The sequence below is a fragment of the Salmo salar genome, chromosome 14 (assembly GCF_965601325.2).
Source record: "Salmo salar chromosome 14, fSalSal1, whole genome shotgun sequence".
In the NCBI taxonomy this organism is placed as follows: domain Eukaryota; kingdom Metazoa; phylum Chordata; class Actinopteri; order Salmoniformes; family Salmonidae; genus Salmo; species Salmo salar.
Window position 1 is genome coordinate 4,810,648 of NC_138304.1, and position 19,177 is coordinate 4,829,824.

At 43.3% G+C, this 19,177-nt stretch overlaps 1 protein-coding gene across 4 annotated transcripts in view; it reads left to right on the forward strand.

Moving 5' to 3' along the window:
• Positions 1-5,215: 5,215 nt before the first annotated feature.
• Positions 5,216-19,177, forward strand: part of stard3nl (STARD3 N-terminal like) — a 52,181-nt gene continuing 38,219 nt past the window's right edge. For all 4 annotated transcript variants that reach the window (XR_001320360.3, XR_001320359.3, XM_014139118.3 and 1 more), the window contains exons 1-2: positions 5,216-5,346; positions 15,566-16,014. Coding sequence is in view for 2 of the 4 variants with exons in the window: in XM_014139118.3 (XP_013994593.1) it covers positions 15,820-16,014 (195 nt within the window). In the remaining 2 variants the exon portion in view is untranslated. The remainder of the gene's footprint in view (positions 5,347-15,565; positions 16,015-19,177) is intronic.

The window sequence follows — 19,177 nt, forward strand, 5'->3', positions numbered from 1 at the left end:
CAAAGCGGGGACTGAGAGACTGAAAAACAGCTTCTATCTCAAGGCCATCAGACTGTTAAACAGCCATCACTAACATTGAGTGGTTGCTGCCAACATACTGACTCAACAACAGCCACTTTAATAATGGAAAAATTGATGTAATCAATTTATCACTAGCCACTTTATATATATATATATAATGTTTACTTACTCTACATTACTCATCTCATATGTATATACTGTACGCTATACCATCTACTGCATCTTGCCATCTTGATGTAATTAAATGTATCACTAGCCACTTTAAACAATGCCACTTTATATAATGTTTACTTACCCTACATTACTCATCTCATATGTATATACTGTACTCTATACCATCTACTGCATCTTGCCATCTTGATATAATGTATCACTAGCCACTTTAAACAATGCCACTTTGTATGTTTTCATACCCTACATTACTCATCTCATATGTATATACTGTACTCTATACCATCTACTGCATCTTGCCTATGCCGTTCGGCCATCACTCATTTATATATTTTTATGTACATATTCGTATTCATTCCTTTACACTTGTGTGTATAAGCTGGTTGTTGTGAAATTGTTAGGTTATATTACTTGTTAGATATTACTGCATGGTCGGAACAAGAAGCACAAGCATTTCGCTACACTTGCATTAACACCTGCTAACCATGTGTATGTGACCAATACATTTGATTTGATTTGGGTATTTGGATTGACGATAAGCTCTCTTTTTTTAAAACACGGTGGAGCACCGCAAGTTTAAGACCATGCTTAGCCATTGTTCTCTCTCTTACATTTTGTCTTAACAAGAGATGGTGACGGTTGTTTAATACTGTTACCCTTGGTTTATTTTGCATGGGCTACAGCCAAACAGTAGCCTGTGTTGTGTTGGGTTAATAAACCAGGAATTCGTAAACTCAATCCCTCGGTCTGGACATTTGTTCATTTATGATCTAGCCAGGTCATTACAATACATTAAAAAAGTAACGTAACTTAATTGCAGTTCTAAATGTTTCCACTAGTGACTGATAGATTACTGTAATGTTACTTTATAGCCTTTTAGCTATTTTACACAGCATTTCATGTCATATTCCTGGATAGCTAGCTACGTTTGTAAGAGGGAGCTTTTCAATTGGCATCTCTCCCCCTGTTTTCAGTCACAGGTGGGGACTGGATTAGGTTAGCTAGCCAGCTATTTTCGTCCCCCGCGACGCCACTTTCCAAACCTAGCCAACTATTACCGACGAGCAGCATTGTAGAAACGAAATACATTACAAAGGAACGTCTTGATTAGTGTTATGTTAGCTAGCTACATAGTTGCCTTTGTACCATGATAAAGTTGTAGTACTGAAACTATCGAGGTTACCTAGCCAGCTACACTTTCAAACAAAGTCAACAACGCAGCCACTGCTAGCTAGCCTACTTCACCAGCCAGCAGTACTATCATTTTAGTCATTTTAGTCTAAGGTTTTTGCAACGTAAGCTTAACTTTCTGAACATTCGAGACGTGTAGTCCACTTGTCATTCCAATCTCCTTTGCATTAGCGTAGCCTCTTCTGTAGCCTGTCAACTATGTGTCTGTCTATCCCTGTTCTCTCCCCTCTGCACAGGCCATACAAACGCTTCACACCGCGTGGCCGCTGCCACTCTAACCTGGTGGTCCCAGCGCGCACGACCCACGTGGAGTTCCAGGTCTCCGGCAGCCTCTGGAACTGCCGGTCTGCGGCCAACAAGGCAGAGTTCATCTCAGCCTATGCTACCCTCCAGTCCCTCGACTTCTTGGCGCTGACGGAAACATGGATTACCACATAACACTGCTACTCCTACTGCTCTCTCCTCGTCTGCCCACGTGTTCTCGCATACCCCGAGAGCATCTGGCCAGCGGGGTGGTGGCACTGGAATCCTCATCTCTCCCAAGTGGACTTTCTCTCTTTCTCCCCTGACCCATCTGTCTATCACCTCCTTTGAATTCCATGCTGTCACAGTTACCAGCCCTTTCAAGCTTAACATCCTTATCATTTATCGCCCTCCAGGTTCCCTTGGAGAGTTCATCAATGAGCTTGACGCCTTGATAAGTTCCTTCCCTGAGGATGGCTCACCTCTCACAGTTCTGGGTGACTTTAACCTCCCCACGTCTACCTTTGACTCATTCCTCTCTGCCTCCTTCTTTCCACTCCTCTCCTCTTTTGACCTCACCCTCTCACCTTCCCCCCCCTACTCACAAGGCAGGCAATACGCTTGACCTCATCTTTACTAGATGCTGTTCTTCCACTAATCTCATTGCAACTCCCCTCCAAGTCTCCGACCACTACCTTGTATCCTTTTCCCTCTCGCTCTCCTCCAACACTTCTCACTCTGCCCCTACTCGGATGGTATTGCGCCGTCGCAACCTTCGCTCTCTCTCTCCCGCTACTCTCTCCTCTTCCATCCTATCATCTCTTCCCTCTGCTCAAACCTTCTCCAACCTATCTCCTGATTCTGCCTCCTCAACCCTCCTCTCCTCCCTTTCTGCATCCTTTGACTCTCTATGTCCCCTATCCTCCAGGCCGGCTCGGTCCTCCCCTCCTGCTCCGTAGCTCGACGACTCATTGCGAGCTCACAGAACAGGGCTCCGGGCAGCCGAGCGGAAATGGAGGAAAACTCGCCTCCCTGCGGACCTGGCATCCTTTCACTCCCTCCTCTCTACATTTTCCTCTTCTGTTTCTGCTGCTAAAGCCACTTTCTACCACTCTAAATTCCAAGCATCTGCCTCTAACCCTAGGAAGCTCTTTTCCACCTTCTCCTCCCTCCTGAATCCTCCTCCCCCCCCCCCCCTCCTCCCTCTCTTTGCGGATGACTTCGTCAACCATTTTGAAAAGAAAGTCAAATGACACCGCTGGTCCTGCTCACACTGCCCTACCCTGTGCTTTGACCTCTTTCTCCCCTCTCTCCAGATGAAATCTCACGTCTTGTGACGGCCGGCCGCCCAACAACCTGCCCGCTTGACCCTATCCCCTCCTCTCTTCTCCAGACCATTTTCGGAGACCTTCTCCCTTACCTCACCTCGCTCATCAACTCATACTTGACCGCTGGCTACGTCCCTTCCGTCTTCAAGAGAGCGAGAGTTGCACCCCTTCTGAAAAAACCTACACTCGATCCCTCCGATGTCAACAACTACAGACCAGTATCCCTTCTTTCTTTCCTCTCCAAAACTCTTGAGCGTGCCGTCCTTGGCCAGCTCTCTTGCTATCTCCCTCAGAATGACCTTCTTGATCCAAATCAGTCAGGTTTCAAGACTGGTCACTCAACTGAGACTGCTCTTCTCTGTGTCACGGAGGCTCTCCGCACTGCTAAAGCTAACTCTCTCTCCTCTGCTCTCATCCTTCTAGACCTATCTGCTGCCTTTGATACTGTGAACCACCAGATCCTCCTCTCCACCCTCTCCGAGTTGGGCATCTCCGGCGCGGCCCACGCTTGGATTGCATCCTACCTGACAGGTCGCTCCTACCAGGTGGCGTGGCGAGAATCTGTCTCCGCACCACGTGCTCTTACCACTGGTGTCCCCCAGGGCTCTGTTCTAGGCCCTCTCCTATTCTCGCTATACACCAAGTCACTTGGCTCTGTCATATCCTCACATGGTCTCTCCTATCATTGCTATGCAGACGACACACAAGTAATCTTCTCCTTTCCCCCTTCTGATAACCAGGTGGTGAATCGCATCTCTGCATGTCTGGCAGACGTATCAGTGTGGATGACGGATCACCACCTCAAGCTGAACCTCGGCAAGACGGAGCTGCTTTTCCTCCCAGGGAAGGACTGCCCGTTCCATGATCTCGCCATCACGGTTGACAACTCCATTGTGTCTTCCTCCCAGAGTGCTAAGAACCTTGGCGTGACCCTGGACAACACCCTGTCGTTCTCCACTAACATCAAGGCGGTGACCCGATCCTGTAGGTTCATGCTCTACAACATTCGCAGAGTACGACCCTGCCTCACACAGGAAGCGGCGCAGGTCCTAATCCAGGCACTTGTCATCTCCCGCCTGGATTACTGCAACTCGCTGTTGGCTGGGCTCCCTGCCTGTGCCATTAAACCCCTACAACTCATCCAGGACGCCGCAGCCCGTCTGGTGTTCAACCTTCCCAAGTTCTCTCACGTCACCCCGCTCCTCCGCTCTCTCCACTGGCTTCCAGTTGAAGCTCGCATCCGCTACAAGACCATGGTGCTTGCCTACGGAGCCGTGAGGGGAACGGCACCTCCGTACATTCAGGCTCTGATCAGTCCCTACACCCAAATGAGGGCACTGCGCTCATCCACCGCTGGCCTGCTGGCCCCCCTACCTCTGAGGAAGCACAGTTCCCGCTCAGCCCAGTCAAAACTGTTCGCTGCTCTGGCACCCCTATGGTGGAACAAGCTCCCTCACGACACCAGGACAGCAGAGTCAATCACCACCTTCCGGAGACACCTGAAACCCCACCTCTTTAAGGAATACCTAGGATAGGATAAAGTAATCCTTCTAACCCCCCCACCCCCCTAAAAGATTTAGATGCACTATTGTAAAGTGGTTGTTCCACTGGATGTCATAAGGTGAATGCACCAATTTGTAAGTCGCTCTGGATAAGAGCGTCTGCTAAATGACTTAAATGTAAATGTAAATGTATGAGCAGTGCTGGAGGTGGGCTCATGACTTGTCCTCCAATTTTACTGGGGATAGCTTTATTTGTGACATATGCTCCTGAATGTAATTTTAAAGTCCTGCATTATTCAAACAATATCTAGTGCAATTATACGTAATGGATTGTATGGAAAAGGAACAACTAAGAAATAACAAAGAAAATGTAATTGCAGGTGAGTTAAAGAGGGACTACATCAAATATCCTCACAGTGCGGATATTAATGGTGACAACACCACCCTCCCATATTTTACTTAAATATTTAAAATAAGACAACTAGACTTAGATTTTAAGTATTACTTACTAAATCATTTCCAAATAAAACTGATTAAGTGGATTTTAACACACCCCTTTTTTGTCCTGGCACTACATAGCTAATTCAAATAACCAACTCATCAAGTTTGATGATTTGAATCAGCTATGTAGTGCTAGGGTAAAAGCCAAAACGTGCACCCTAGTGGGGCCCCAGGCCCGAGTTTGGGAAACCCTGCCCTAATGCAACACACTTTGGAAGGCGACTTGACAAAAGTGAACCGCTCGAACGCGCCCATTATCACCCCATTTCCTGTCCGACGGAATGAAGTATTTCCGCCCTATTAGATTGACAGTTTAGTCTTCCGCATAACATGCCAAAGACAGCGGGGTGTAAGAAGAAAACGACAGGTAGCGAGCTGTACAATTAAAGGTAAGATAACAATTTCACTGCAACACAGCCTATGTCATTTGCATACTTTCATTAATCATGATTATAGAAACATTTGCTCCTATGAAGAATAATTTTATTGGGCGCCTGCTCACGAGCTGCCCAAAAAGATATCGGTGGACTGTGTCGTTTTTTCCTCGAGCGTCGGTCGGGTCTGTATGTTGTTGTGCTGAATTCGATGCCATATATGGACATCTGTTTAACCAGTTTAACAGATCATAATGATTAATATCACTAACCCCAATTTGCATTAGGTAAAGTTACTGCACATTTGTTATTAGTTGATATATTTGGAACAGAACTTGCAACAATGTAGCCAAATGCCCAATTCCAAGAAAGTCAACATTAAGCACAACAGTGAGTGGTTAGCTGCAGTAGTCTCGCGTTGCGGTAACTCAAATCACGTCGTTGCCTCGTTGTAGGGAAGACTGGAGCCTCATTTATAGACGTTGTCTATACTCAATATGCCCCAAAAACTAACGCTAGCATTCCATGTTTTCACGCAAAATGTGGCATTTATAAAAACCGAACTAGACTTGAGAATTTGCTTGTCCTCCCGCAAACTTAGACCAATGCGTACGACAGTTTCTAGTGGTTGAAGCATTGCATTGCAAAAAGGCTAAAGTAGCCTAGTGCAGGAATATGACACTTATTCATAACAAAAACGGATAGATAAATTATAAGATGCAAACATTTGCCGTTAGTGAGAAGAGCGGAAATAGATGCATTGTAAAATAATTAGAAAAAGCATTACATGTTATATTTAAGTAATTTATCAGATGGCGTTATCCAGAGCGACTTAGTGTATTCGTCTTAAAATGGCTAGGTGCACAGTCATAGTAAGTACATTTTTCCTCAATCAAGTAGACGTCTATTTCCAACTATTTATTTAATTTCCATTATCTTTGCAGAATAAATTACTCACCTTTTCTGACTGATGGTTTCATACTCACGAAATAGCCTATAAGCCTACAACAAGTTAGGATAGGGTTTTCCATTGACATTTGTGGGCTACGTCTGAATACTGTAATGTCATATTTCGAGTAGACTATCATGTATAAACATAATACATGCACTGAGTGTACAAACCATTAGGAACATCCCTTTTGGCCTCAGAACAGCCTCACTTCGTTGGGCGTGGGCTTCAAATTGTCAAAAGCGTTGATGCTTCACACTGTTGTCAAGTTGGCGGGATGTCCTTTGGGTGGTGGACCATTCTTGATACACACAGGAAACTTGAGTGTGAAATACCCAGGCCAGCAGCATTGTAGTTCTTGACACACTAAAACCGGTGCACCTGGCATCTACTACCATACCTCATTCAAAGGCACTTACATTTTTTTGTCTTGCCCATTCACCCACTGAGTTGAACACACACAATCCATGTCTCAAGGCTTAAAAATACTTACTTGACCTGTCTCGTCCCCTTCATCTACACTGATTGAAGTGGATTTAACAGGTGACGTCAATAAGGGATCCTAGCTTTCACTTGGGTTCACCCGGTCAGTCTGTATTTATTATGGATCCCCATTAGCTGCTGCCAAGACAGCAGCCACTCTTCCTGGGGTCCAGCAAAATTAAGGCAGTTAGTTATACAAATTAAAAAACATTACAATACATTCACAACAGATTTCACATTAAGTGTTTGTCCTCTGGCCCCTACTCTACTACCACACATGTACATGCCTTTTTTGTTGTTGCTTCACAGTCCCTGCTGTTCCATAAAGTGTATTTGTATCGGTTTTTATATCTAATTTTACTGCTTGCATGAGTTACTTCATGTGGAATATAGTTCCATGTAGTCATGGCTCTATGTAGTACTGTGCGCCTCCCATAGTCAGTTCGGGATTTGGGGACTGTGAAGAGACCTCTGACTAGTCTTGTGGGGTACGCATGGGTGTCTGAGCTGTGTGCTAGTCGTTTAAACATCTGTGCTTTTAACATGTCAATACCTCTCACAAATACAAGTAGTGATGAAGTCAATCTCTCCTCCACTTTCAGCCAGGAGGGATTGACATGCATATTATTATTATTATTATTATTAGCTCTCTGTGTACATTCAAGGGCCAGTCGTGCTGCTCTATTCTATTTTGTGGCACCTGACCACACACCTGAACAGTAGTCCAGGTGTGACAAAACTAGGGCCTGTAGGACCTGCCTTGTTGAGTGTTAAGGGAGAGCAGTGCTTTATTATGGACAGACTTCTCACCATCTTAGCTACTGTTGTATCAATATGTTTTGACCATGACAGTTTACAATCCAAGCAGTTTTTGGCTTTTCGAAACATTCAGATGAGCTACAGCAAATGTCACTGCAAAACAAAACATTTTGCCAACACCTCCAATGACATTTCATCAAGTTTTCCATTGCTATTTCCTTTAAATACAGTCTTGGCCTAATTCTGTTACTTCCAAGGTATAGAGTAAATAAGTGTGTTATTGTCACCATGAAAGGTGAATGATGGGTGTTTTTCAGGTGGAGTTATAATGCTCGTTCGTGGGTGCATAGATTCAGACAGGTCTGATTTTTAGAATGGGAAACATGCGTATGTATGGCATGTGCCGTGTTTACAAATCTCAATATTTTTGTGTGTGTGCAGTCTTTTCAGAAATGGCACATGCAGATATTTAGTTTAAAATGTATGCAACAGTTATAAATGATCCCCTGGTTCTTGATGACGAGTTGTAGCAATGCATTAGTAAATGATCATCAGTATAGGCCAGGGGCCTCATAACCGTTGCGTAAATTTGACACAATCTGCGTGCGCCGTTTCTCAAAGCCTTTGCACGCACAAAAATAGAGATTTATAAACTTGGCGCACATACATTTGCATGTCACCCATTATAAATCAGACCTGTTGTAAAACTGTGTGCTCGCGTTCCTGAAAATACCAAAGGCCAACTTGATCAAATGTCTTTTGGAGGTGTTGGCAGAATGTTTTATTTTCCAGTGACATCTGCTGCATCTGACTGTTTCTTAAAGAGAAAAAAATTGCAAATGGTGGTGGACCTGTAAACAGATCTTTTGAATTCAATGTTTTGCATTTACCTTTTCCCGACCCTAAATATGCTCCAATGCCCGCAAATTCTGAGACATTGTCTACTCTGAAATGTTTTTAACTACAGTAGGCCTACTTAGTTGTAGCTTACACACTACAATGCAAAATATCAACTGTCTGTTCACCTGTATGTTATAAACCTCGCTCCCTTTCGGATGCATAGGCTAAGACATTTTTTTATTTTATTATTCATCTAATAAGCCCAAGTAAATGAGAGATGCATATGATAATTTGTTGTATGGCTACTTTGGGAAAATGAACGCATCATGGACAGAAAAGGTGAGGAATCTATTCTACAAAGCATATGATGGGTATATGCATTGTTTATGAATGAAATATTGTCTACTTGAGAAAGTTTACATTACAGTATTCAGATGTAGGCTAGCCTACAAACATCAATGGAAAAGGTGTACAGTCTATTCAATCATTAAACAGACTGCATAGAGCAAAATACTGTATTTACTACTCTGAAGCTGGCCCAATTAAATGAGCGATGGGACGATGGTAACCTTTTCTAACTTGTTGTAGGCCTATAGGCTAGTTTCATCCTCGTGAACAATCACAGAAAGACCAAGGGAGGAATTTATTCTGCAATGATCATTCATGGAAATGAAATAATAGGAAATGGATGCTTATTTCAAATTATTTTAGAATGCAAAGATAAAATAAATACATTTTTGCTCTTATCACTTATTGCATGTTATTAATATTTAGCTACCATTTTTTTGGAGGGGTATGAATGAGTTTCATCATATATTCCCCTTTTACAGAAGGCTACTAGTAGTCTACTTTTGCCTTCTTGCAATGCAATATTGCAACTGCTAGAAACTGTGTGTACGCATGGTCTAAAGCCCTCAATCTCAACTGGTGAACTGGTGCATGCAAGTTTTGGGGCATATTTTGTTTGTACAACGCGTTTAGAAATGAGGCCCCGGGGATTGGGAACTCCAGACCTCTGGGGCCGGAGTGGTTTCACACTTTTTTCCCCCATCCCGAGCAAACACATATTATTTTAAACTAATTGCATTCTAAACTGAAGATTGTGATTAGGTGATTATTGGAGTCAGGTTGGTTAGCTGGGGCAAAAGTGTAACACCAATCAGGCCCCCGAGGACTGGCGTTGCCCATCCTATCAATGTAGAAAGTTTCGATTTCTACAATTGATTAGACTAATGTAGCTTCTGTACCTGTGTTATTGTACATTAGGCCAGTTTTTATTTTTTTAATTTTTTATATAACCCTGATCATAATTTTTTTTAGAGTCCTGAACTACCTCACCTAGTTAAGGGCTTGATGATTCGTTTTCAAGTAACCTAACGTAGCAGGTGTAAAAAAACGCCTGAGCTGCGTTTCTTTCTTTCTGGTCCTGATGAGGGAAAAAACTGTCTGGAGGTTCTCTTCTGCGTTGTTCAACCAATCCAATAAATGTGGCGGAGGAGTGTAGATGGAGTGTCGCCTTGTTAACCGAGTTTGTAAATCGAGGCGCAACATCGCAAGACTTCTGTGAACGCAATCGAGGCACACTTGGGCCCGGTTTCCTAAAAGCATTTTAAGGCTAAATTCATCGTTAGAACCATGGTATGAGCATTGTTAAATCTCTGAGATGTTTCCCAAAACCATCGTAATCTAACGCCTGGCTCAGACCGCTCGTAATCTAACGCCTGGCTCAGACCGCTCGTAATCTAACGCCTGGCTCAGACCGCTCGTAATCTAACGCCTGGCTCAGACCGCTCGTAATCTAACGCCTGGCTCAGACCGCTCGTAATCTAACGCCTGGCTCAGACCGCTCGTAATCTAACGCCTGGCTCAGACCGCTCGTAATCTAACGCCTGGCTCAGACCGCTCGTAATCTAACGCCTGGCTCAGACCGCTCGTAATCTAACGCCTGGCTCAGACCGCTCGTAATCTAACGCCTGGCTCAGACCGCTCGTAATCTAACGCCTGGCTCAGACCGCTCGTAATCTAACGCCTGGCTCAGACCTCTCGTAATCTAACGCCTGGCTCAGACCTCTCGTAATCTAACGCCTGGCTCAGACCTCTCGTAATCTAACGCCTGGCTCAGACCTCTCGTAATCTAACGCCTGGCTCAGACCTCTCGTAATCTAACGCCTGGCTCAGACCTCTCGTAATCTAACGCCTGGCTCAGACCGCTCGTAATCTAACGCCTGGCTCAGACCGCTCGTAATCTAACGCCTGGCTCAGACCGCTCGTAATCTAACGCCTGGCTCAGACCGCTCGTAATCTAACGCCTGGCTCAGACCGCTCGTAATCTAACGCCTGGCTCAGACCTCTCGTAATCTAACGCCTGGCTCAGACCTCTCGTAATCTAACGCCTGGCTCAGACCTCTCGTAATCTAACGCCTGGCTCAGACCTCTCGTAATCTAACGCCTGGCTCAGACCTCTCGTAATCTAACGCCTGGCTCAGACCGCTCGTAATCTAACGCCTGGCTCAGACCGCTCGTAGAACAGATAAGTGTATCGCTAGACGTTTTTTTTCCCCCTCCCAAGTGACTTTATCCACAAAGATCTCCACTAAACAACTTCAGACCAAAGTTGGCTACCAATACAAAGTTGGCTACCAATACAAAGTTGGCTACCAATACAAAGTTGGCTACCAATACAAAGTTGGCTACCAATACAAAGTTGGCTATGTCTTTGGATTTGATACAAACAAGCGACGTATAAAAATATGCTTCAAATCAGAGATGAGAGATGACTGCATTAAAATATAGACAGTATATATGTCTATTTCAATCATATTGAAATACATTAAATGTTCAGTTGAGTTCTATTTTGCTACTTGTAGGCGGTCTGTAATTTGTCTGAAATATAGTTCATGATGTGTAGCTTAATGTGTGCAATAGTGTGCCAAATCTGTGATTTTTTGCATTTTCATTGGGTATACAGTGAGGGGAAAAAGGTATTTGATCCCCTGCTGATTTTGTACGTTTGCCCACTGACAAAGAAATGATCAGTCTATACTTTTAATGGTAGGTTTATTTGAACAGTGAGAGACAGAATAACAACAAAAAAAATCCAGAAAAACGCATGTCACAAATGTTATAAAATGATTTGCATTTTAGTGAGGGAAATAAGTATTTGACCCCTCTGCAAAACATGACTTAGTACTTGATGGCAAAACCCTTGTTGGCAATCAGAGGTCAGATGTTTCTTGTAGTTGGCCACCAGGTTTGCACACATCTCAGGAGGGATTTTGTCCCACTCCTCTTTGCAGATCTTCTCCAAGTCATTAAGGTTTCGAGGCTGACGTTTGGCAACTCGAACCTTCAGCTCCCTCCACAGATTTTCTATGGGATTAAGGTCTGGAGACTGGCTAGGCCACTCCAAGACCTTAATGTGCTTCTTGATCCACTCCTTTGTTGCCTTGGCCGTGTGTTTTGGGTCATTGTCATGCTGGAATACCCATCCACGACCAATTTTCAATGCCCTGGCTGAGGGAAGGAGGTTCTCACCCAAGATTTGACGGTACATGGCCCCGTCCATCGTCCCTTTGATGCGGTGAAGTTGTCCTGTCCCCTTAGCAGAAAAACACCCCCAAAGCATAATGTTTCCACCTCTATGTTTGACGGTGGGGATGGTGTTCTTGGGGTCATAGGCAGCATTCCTCCTCCTTCAAACACGGCTAGTTGAGTTGATGCCAAAGAGCTCCATTTTGGTCTCATCTGACCACAACACTTTCACCCAGTTGTCCTCTGAATCATTCAGATGTTCATTGGCAAACTTCAGACGGGCATGTATATGTGCTTTCTTGAGCAGGGGGACCTTGCGGGCTCTGCAGGATTTCAGTCCTTCACGGCGTAGTGTGTTAACAATTGTTTTCTTGGTGACTATGGTCCCAGCTGCCTTGATCATTGACAAGATCCTCCCGTGTAGTTCTGGGCTGATTCCTCACCGTTCTCATGATCATTGCAATTCCACGAGGTGAGATCTTGCATGGAGCCCCAAGCCGAGGGAGATTGACAGTTCTTTTGTTTCTTCCATCTGCGAATAATCGCACCAACTGTCATCTTCTCACCAAGCTGCGTGGCGATGGTCTTGTAGCGCATTCCAGCGTTGTGTAGGTCTACAATCTTGTCCCTGACATCCTTGGAGAGCTCTTTGGTCTTGGCCATGGTGGAGAGTTTGGAATCTGATTGATTACTTCTGTGGACAGGTGTCCTTTTATACAGGTAACAAGCTGAGATTAGGAGCACTCCCTTTAAGAATGTGCTCCTAATCTCAGCTCGTTACCTGTATAAAAGACACCTGGGAGCCAGAAATCTTTCTGATTGAGAGGGGGTCAAATACTTATTTCCGTCATTAAAATGCAAATCAATTTATAATATTTTTGACATGTGTTTTTCTGGATATTTTTGTTGTTATTCTGTCTCTCACTGTTCAAATAAACCTACCATTAAAATTATAGACTGATCGTTTCTTTGTCAGTGGGCAAATGTACAAAATCAGCGGGGGATCAAATACTTTTTTCCCTCACTGTACATTAGAATAGGCATCTGTGATTTAGTTCATTTTTATTGGGTAAGTATTAGAATAAGCCCCCTCAACATTTGCAGCCGTAGGTGGTAATATCTCAATAGGAGCTGATCCATTGTCAGTATTGTGGAATAATTCTGTTCAGGAAATATATTTGAATGGAGAAAGCTGATCCGAGAGCAGTGCTCCCTTTCTATCCCATCAGTATCCCATCAGTACACATGCTCCAACGATGCACTTAGCGACCGTTCTCTCTGCATGGCGTTTTGGGAAACGGCCGTTGTAGGAAAGATGCATTGTAAAAACACTTGTAAGTTCCATCGCTATAGAGAACCAGGCCCAGGCTAGGGTTTGAGAAGTCAATGAGAGAAGTGAAAAATCCTTCCTTGTTAATTTTCTCTGAATCTAAATGCAAAGATTCAAGTATGTGTGTTAAGTAGTTGAACATGTTATTACTCCAACCTCTTGAAAGTGACAAACACGTTTTCATTTTCGTTAAAAACAACTTTATATCGAAGGAGTGCCTTTTGATTTGATGACCGTTAGACCCGATGACGTGTTTCTGCGCATGAGCTTAGCTAGCTAACATCGAAGACATCGCCAAACAGGGAAGCAGTTTCTGCCTGTGTTTTGGGGTGTATATCAGCTTTAATATGGCATGTAGCTTGTAGCTTCCATCAATGTAATTGTCTGCATCATGATGGGGTTAGGGGAACATAATGTAAAATATATTTTCCTTTATGTTCCCCTAACCCCACCACTAATTGGAGTAAACAAATGGAAAACAACACTTAGGCTTCTACTTCCAGCTTATACACACTATATACATTTTACGAACACATATTTTACAATAGTTACCTTTTTAATCCCATCCCTCAGCTGCCCTATTCCCCCTCCCATCTACAGTGCATTCAGAAAGTATTCAGACCCCTTGGCTTTTTCCACATAAAATGTATAACAAATAAACTGAAATATCACATTTACATAAGTATTCAGACCCTTTACGCAGTACTTTGTTTTAGCACCTTTTGGCAGCGATTACAGCCTAGAGTCTTCTTGGGTATGACACTACCAGCTTGGCACACCCCTGTATTTGGGGAGTTTCTCCCATTTCTTCTCTGCAGATCCTCTCAAGGTCTGTCAGGTTGGATGGGGAGCGTCACTGCACAGCTATTTTCTGGTCTTTTCAGAGATGTTCGATCGGGTTCAAGTCCGGGGTCTGGCTGGGCCACTCAAGGACATTCAGAGACATCCCGAAGCCACTCCTGTGTTGTCTTGGATGTTTGCTTAGGGTCGTTGTTCTGTTGATAGGTGAACCTTTGTCAGTCTTGAGGTCCGGAGCGCTCTGGAGCAGGTTTTCATCAAGGATCCCTCTGTACTTTGCTCCGTTCACCTTTCCTTTAATCCTGACTAGTCGATGCTGCCACCACCGTGCTTCACCTTAGGGATGGTGCTAGGTTTCTCCAGACGTGACGCTTGGTATTCAGGACAAAGAGTTCAATGTTTGTTTCATCAGACCAGAGAATCCAAGCTGGCTGTCATGAGCCTTTAACTGAGGAGTGGCTTCCGTCTGGCCACTCTACCATAAAGGCCTGATTAGTGGAATGCTGCAGAGATGGTTGTCTGGAAGGTTCTCCCAGTCCCCAGCTCTGTCAGAGTGACCATCGGGTTCTTGGCCACCTCTTTGACCAAGGCCCTTCTACCCCGATTGCTCAGTTTGGCCGGGCAGCCAGCTCTAGGAGGAGTCTTGGGGGTTCCAAAGTTCTTCAATTTAAGAATGATGGAGGCCACTTTGTTCTTGGTAACCTTCTATGCTGCAGAAATTTTTTGGTACCCTTCCCCAGATCTGTGCCTCGACACAATCCTGTCTCGGAGCTCTACGGACAATCCCTTCAATCTCATGGCTTGGTTTTTGTTCTGAAATGCACTGTCAATTGTGGGACATTATATAGACAGGTATGTGCCTTTCCAAAGCATGTCCAATCAATTGAATTTACAACCGGTGGCACAAGTTGTAGAAACATCTCAAGGATGATCGATGGAAACAGGATGCGCCAGAGCTCAATTTCGAGTCTCATAGCAAAGGGTCTGAATACTTATGTAAATAAGGTATATTTGAAATTATATTTTTATACATTTGTAAACGTCTCTTAAAAACCTGTTTATGCTTTGACATATGGGGTATTGTGTGTAAATTGATGAGGAAAAAATGCACTTAATCAATTTTAGAACAAGGCTGTAACGTAACAAAATGTGGAAAAAGTCAAGGGGTCTGAATATTTTCCGAATGCAGTGTATGTACAGTATGTGTGATGGGATGTATGGATAGAATCTGTAGTATATCTGAAGAATAGTATATGTACAGCAATAGTTAAGTATGTTATGTACAATATACATTCAGTCACACTTGAGGGAGGCTTTTAATGCAAGTAATGAGGATGAAAGGTTTTAAGACGAGCCATAGATGTAAATAGATGGCTCTGGTTTCAAGTATTATTTTACATGGGGTAATATACTAAAGTAAATGGCAGTAATGTAAATAGGTCTACTGCCTGCATTTGAAATAAAAGCAGGTAAGCAAATCGAATTGACCCTTAATGTGAAATGTAAACCGCATGTACTGAAGGCCTGGCTTTTCTCTTTTTCAGCTGAGGCAGGGATGCATCTGACATCCATCCGCGGTCATCATCACTGGATGTGATAAGTAGGCGGGCCTTCTTCTGACCAGTCGACGGGGCCAATACCTGCAAGCAGCAGGTGTGGGCACACCCCTTGAGTGGTGGGCGTTGCCAAAGCTCCTCGGCCTTTACTGTCATTGGCTGTGACTGGAGGAGCAACCAAGTAGCTGACTGACGCTTCATTAGTGGGTGGAGCCAGCCCAGAGTGAACGGCGTGGCCAGTTATGGAGAGCATAAGTGGTAGCAGTGTGGACTCGAGAGCCACCCTCCGGGGCATAAACACCACACCTCTCTTGGCCCGCATAGAGTCTTATGAGGCGAGCGAGAAGAAGTGTATCTCCGATGTCAGGAGGACATTCTGCCTCTTTGTCACCTTTGACCTCCTCTTCATCACCTTGCTCTGGATCATTGAGCTCAATGTAAGTCGTTTTTTTTAATGCGCCATGAAAGTGAATATAGACTCCTGGTAAGTGCAATCTGGATTAGAGGTTGACCGATTTAATTAGGGCCGATTTCAAGGTTTCATAACAATCGGTAATCGGTATTTTTGGACACCGATCAAGGCCGATTACATTGCACTCCACGCGGAGACTGCGTGGCAGGCTGACTACTTGTTATGCGAGTGCAGCAAGGAGCCAAGGTAAGGTGCTAGCTAGCATTAAACGTATCTTATAAAAAACAATCAGTCTTAACATAATCACTAGTTAACTACACATGGTTGATGATATTACTAGTTTATCTAGCTTGTCCTGCGTTGCTTAAAATCGATGCGGTGCCTATTAATTTATCATTGAATCACAGCCTACTTCGCCAAACGGATGATTTAACAAGCGCATTCGCGACAAAAGCACTGTCGTTGCACCAATGTGTACCTAACCATAAACATCAACGCCTTTCTTAAAATCAATACACAAGTATATATTTTTAAACCTGCATATTTAGTTAATATTCCCTGCTAACATGAATTTAACTAGGGAAAATGTGTCACTTCTCTTGCAAACAGAGTCAGGGTATATGCAGCAGTTTGGGCCGCCTGGCTCATTGCGAACTGTGAAGACCATTTCTTCCTAACAAAGACAGCCAACTTCGCTAAACGGGGGATGATTTAACAAAAGCGCATTTACAATAAAAGCACAATCGTTGCACGACTGTACCTAACCATAAACATCAAGGCCTTTCTTAAAATCAATACACAGAAGTATATATTTTTAAACCCACATATTTGGTTAAAATAAATTCATGTTAGCAGGCAATATTAAACTAGGGAAATTGTCACTTCTCTTGCATTCATTGCACGCAGAGTCAGGGTATATGCAACAGTTTGGGCCGCCTGGCTCGTTGCAAACTAATTTGCCAGAATTTTATGTAATTATGACACAACATTGAAGGTTGTGCAGTGTAACAGCAATATTTTGACTTATGGATGCCACCCGTTAGATAAAATACGGAACGGTTCTGTATTTCACAAAAAGAATCAACTTTTTGTTTTCGAAATTATCGTTTCCGGATTTGACCATATTAATGACCTAAGGCTCGTATTTCTGTGTGTTATTATGTTATAATTAAGTCTATGATTTGATAGAGCAGTCTGACTGAGCGGTGGTAGGCAGCAGCAGGCTCGTAAGCATTCATTCAAACAGCACCTTACTGCGTTTGCCAGCAGCTGCTGTTTATGACTTCAAGCCTATCAACTCCCGAGATTAGGCTGGCAATACTAAAGTACCTATTAGAACATCCAATAGTCAAAGGTATATGAAATACAAATGGTATAGAGAGAAATAGTCCTATAATAACTACAACCTAAAACTTCTTACATGGGAATATTGAAGACTCATGTTAAAAGGAACCACCAGCTTTCATATGTTCTCATGTTCTGAGCAAGGAACTTAAATGTTAGCTTTTTTACATGGCACATATTGCACTTTTACTTTCTTCTCCAACGCTTTGTTTTTGCATTATTTAAACCAAAATGAACATGTTTCATTATTTATTTGAGACTAGATTGATTTTGTTTATGTATTATATTAAGTGTTCATTGTTCTTTCAGTATTGTTGTAATTGTCATTATTACAAATATATTTATATAAAAATTGGCCGATTTTAATCGTTATCGGCTTTTTTTTTGTTGTCCTCCCATAATCAGTATCGGCGTTGAAAAAGCATAATCGGTCGACCTCTAATCTGGATATGTGCGAATTCCTGCAATGAGGTTTTTCAGTCCCAATTCAATGACATTATAATGAATCGCTCCTGTTAACTTCATGGTCCGGTTTAGTCATTACATGACAGTTGTACCAAGCTGTTGTATTTATCAGGCCCTTTTCATAGCTTATTAACGTATTGATAGAGCTCAATATTGACTACTGTAGTTTAAGATGAATTAATCATTTTGAAACACTACCTTTTGTTACTGGGAAAAGTTTGCAGTTACTGTTAACGTGTATCCCAAAGGCACTTCATTTACTATAACAGGCTTTTAAAAGCTATATTGGTGAACAATTTCTACTTAAAATATCAAAAGCGCACTTTTTTTTGACCCACTTTGACCCATTTTTTTATTGTAGTCCTGCATAGAGTTTACATAACACTGCCTTTTACGGATACGGTTACCAAGCAGTTGCCATAACAGGTGTTGATGCAGCCAGTCAAGATGCTCTCAATGGTGCAGCTGTAACTTTTTGTGGATCTTAGGGCCCATGCTGAATCTTTTCAGCTTCCTGATGGGGAAGAGGCGTTGTTGTGCCCTGTTGGTGTATTTGGACCATAATAGGTCCTTCATGTTGTGGACACCGAGGAACTTGACGCTCTCAACCTGCTCCACTACAGCCCAGTTTATGTGAATCGGGGTGTGCTTGGCCCTCCGTTTTCTGTAGTCCACCACACTGCCACCTCATTCCTATAGGCTGTCACGTCATGGGTGATCAGGCCAATGTATTCAACTTTTTCTGTCCCATGGTGTTGTGTGTGAATGTTTATCCTTTTAAGCTTGGAAAAGAGACTTTTTCAGTCCGATGTTTTAAACCTAGACTTGGACCACACACCCTCTCCACCAAATAGCAGACGGGAAGCAAAATAGTAATTGCTTTGTCACAGTTAGCCATTGATTCCTTCGAAACCACACATTGTTGAATTTGCAATTACTGCCTTGTTGTGTGAAGTTTATGGCCGATGAGCACCGATATATTTGATCAATAATCGAAACTGATTTGCCAGTAGATTGTCAATGTGATTCATGATGATAACTGCTTGTCTAGTTAGCTAGCTAAGAGTTTTGATTTTGACATAATCAGTCCAAAGCTACGGTAAATATAACATCATTTGACGTCTTTTTATCTGTGGCCAATTACCTCGAGCTTTGGACGGGCACTTCTAATGTAAATCTATGGCGCCACCCAAAGGGGCTTGAACTTCCTAGCGCTCCCTGAAGATTCTGCGGCAATGTAGTGTCTCCCTGAGTGACAGAACACTGAGCCAATCACAACGCAACTAGAGAAAATTACCAACACCTACGCTCTGCTTTTGCTGGCTGCTCCTCCACCACAGAAAGCACTGAGCTAGGCTGAAACGCCTGCATTGGAGCTC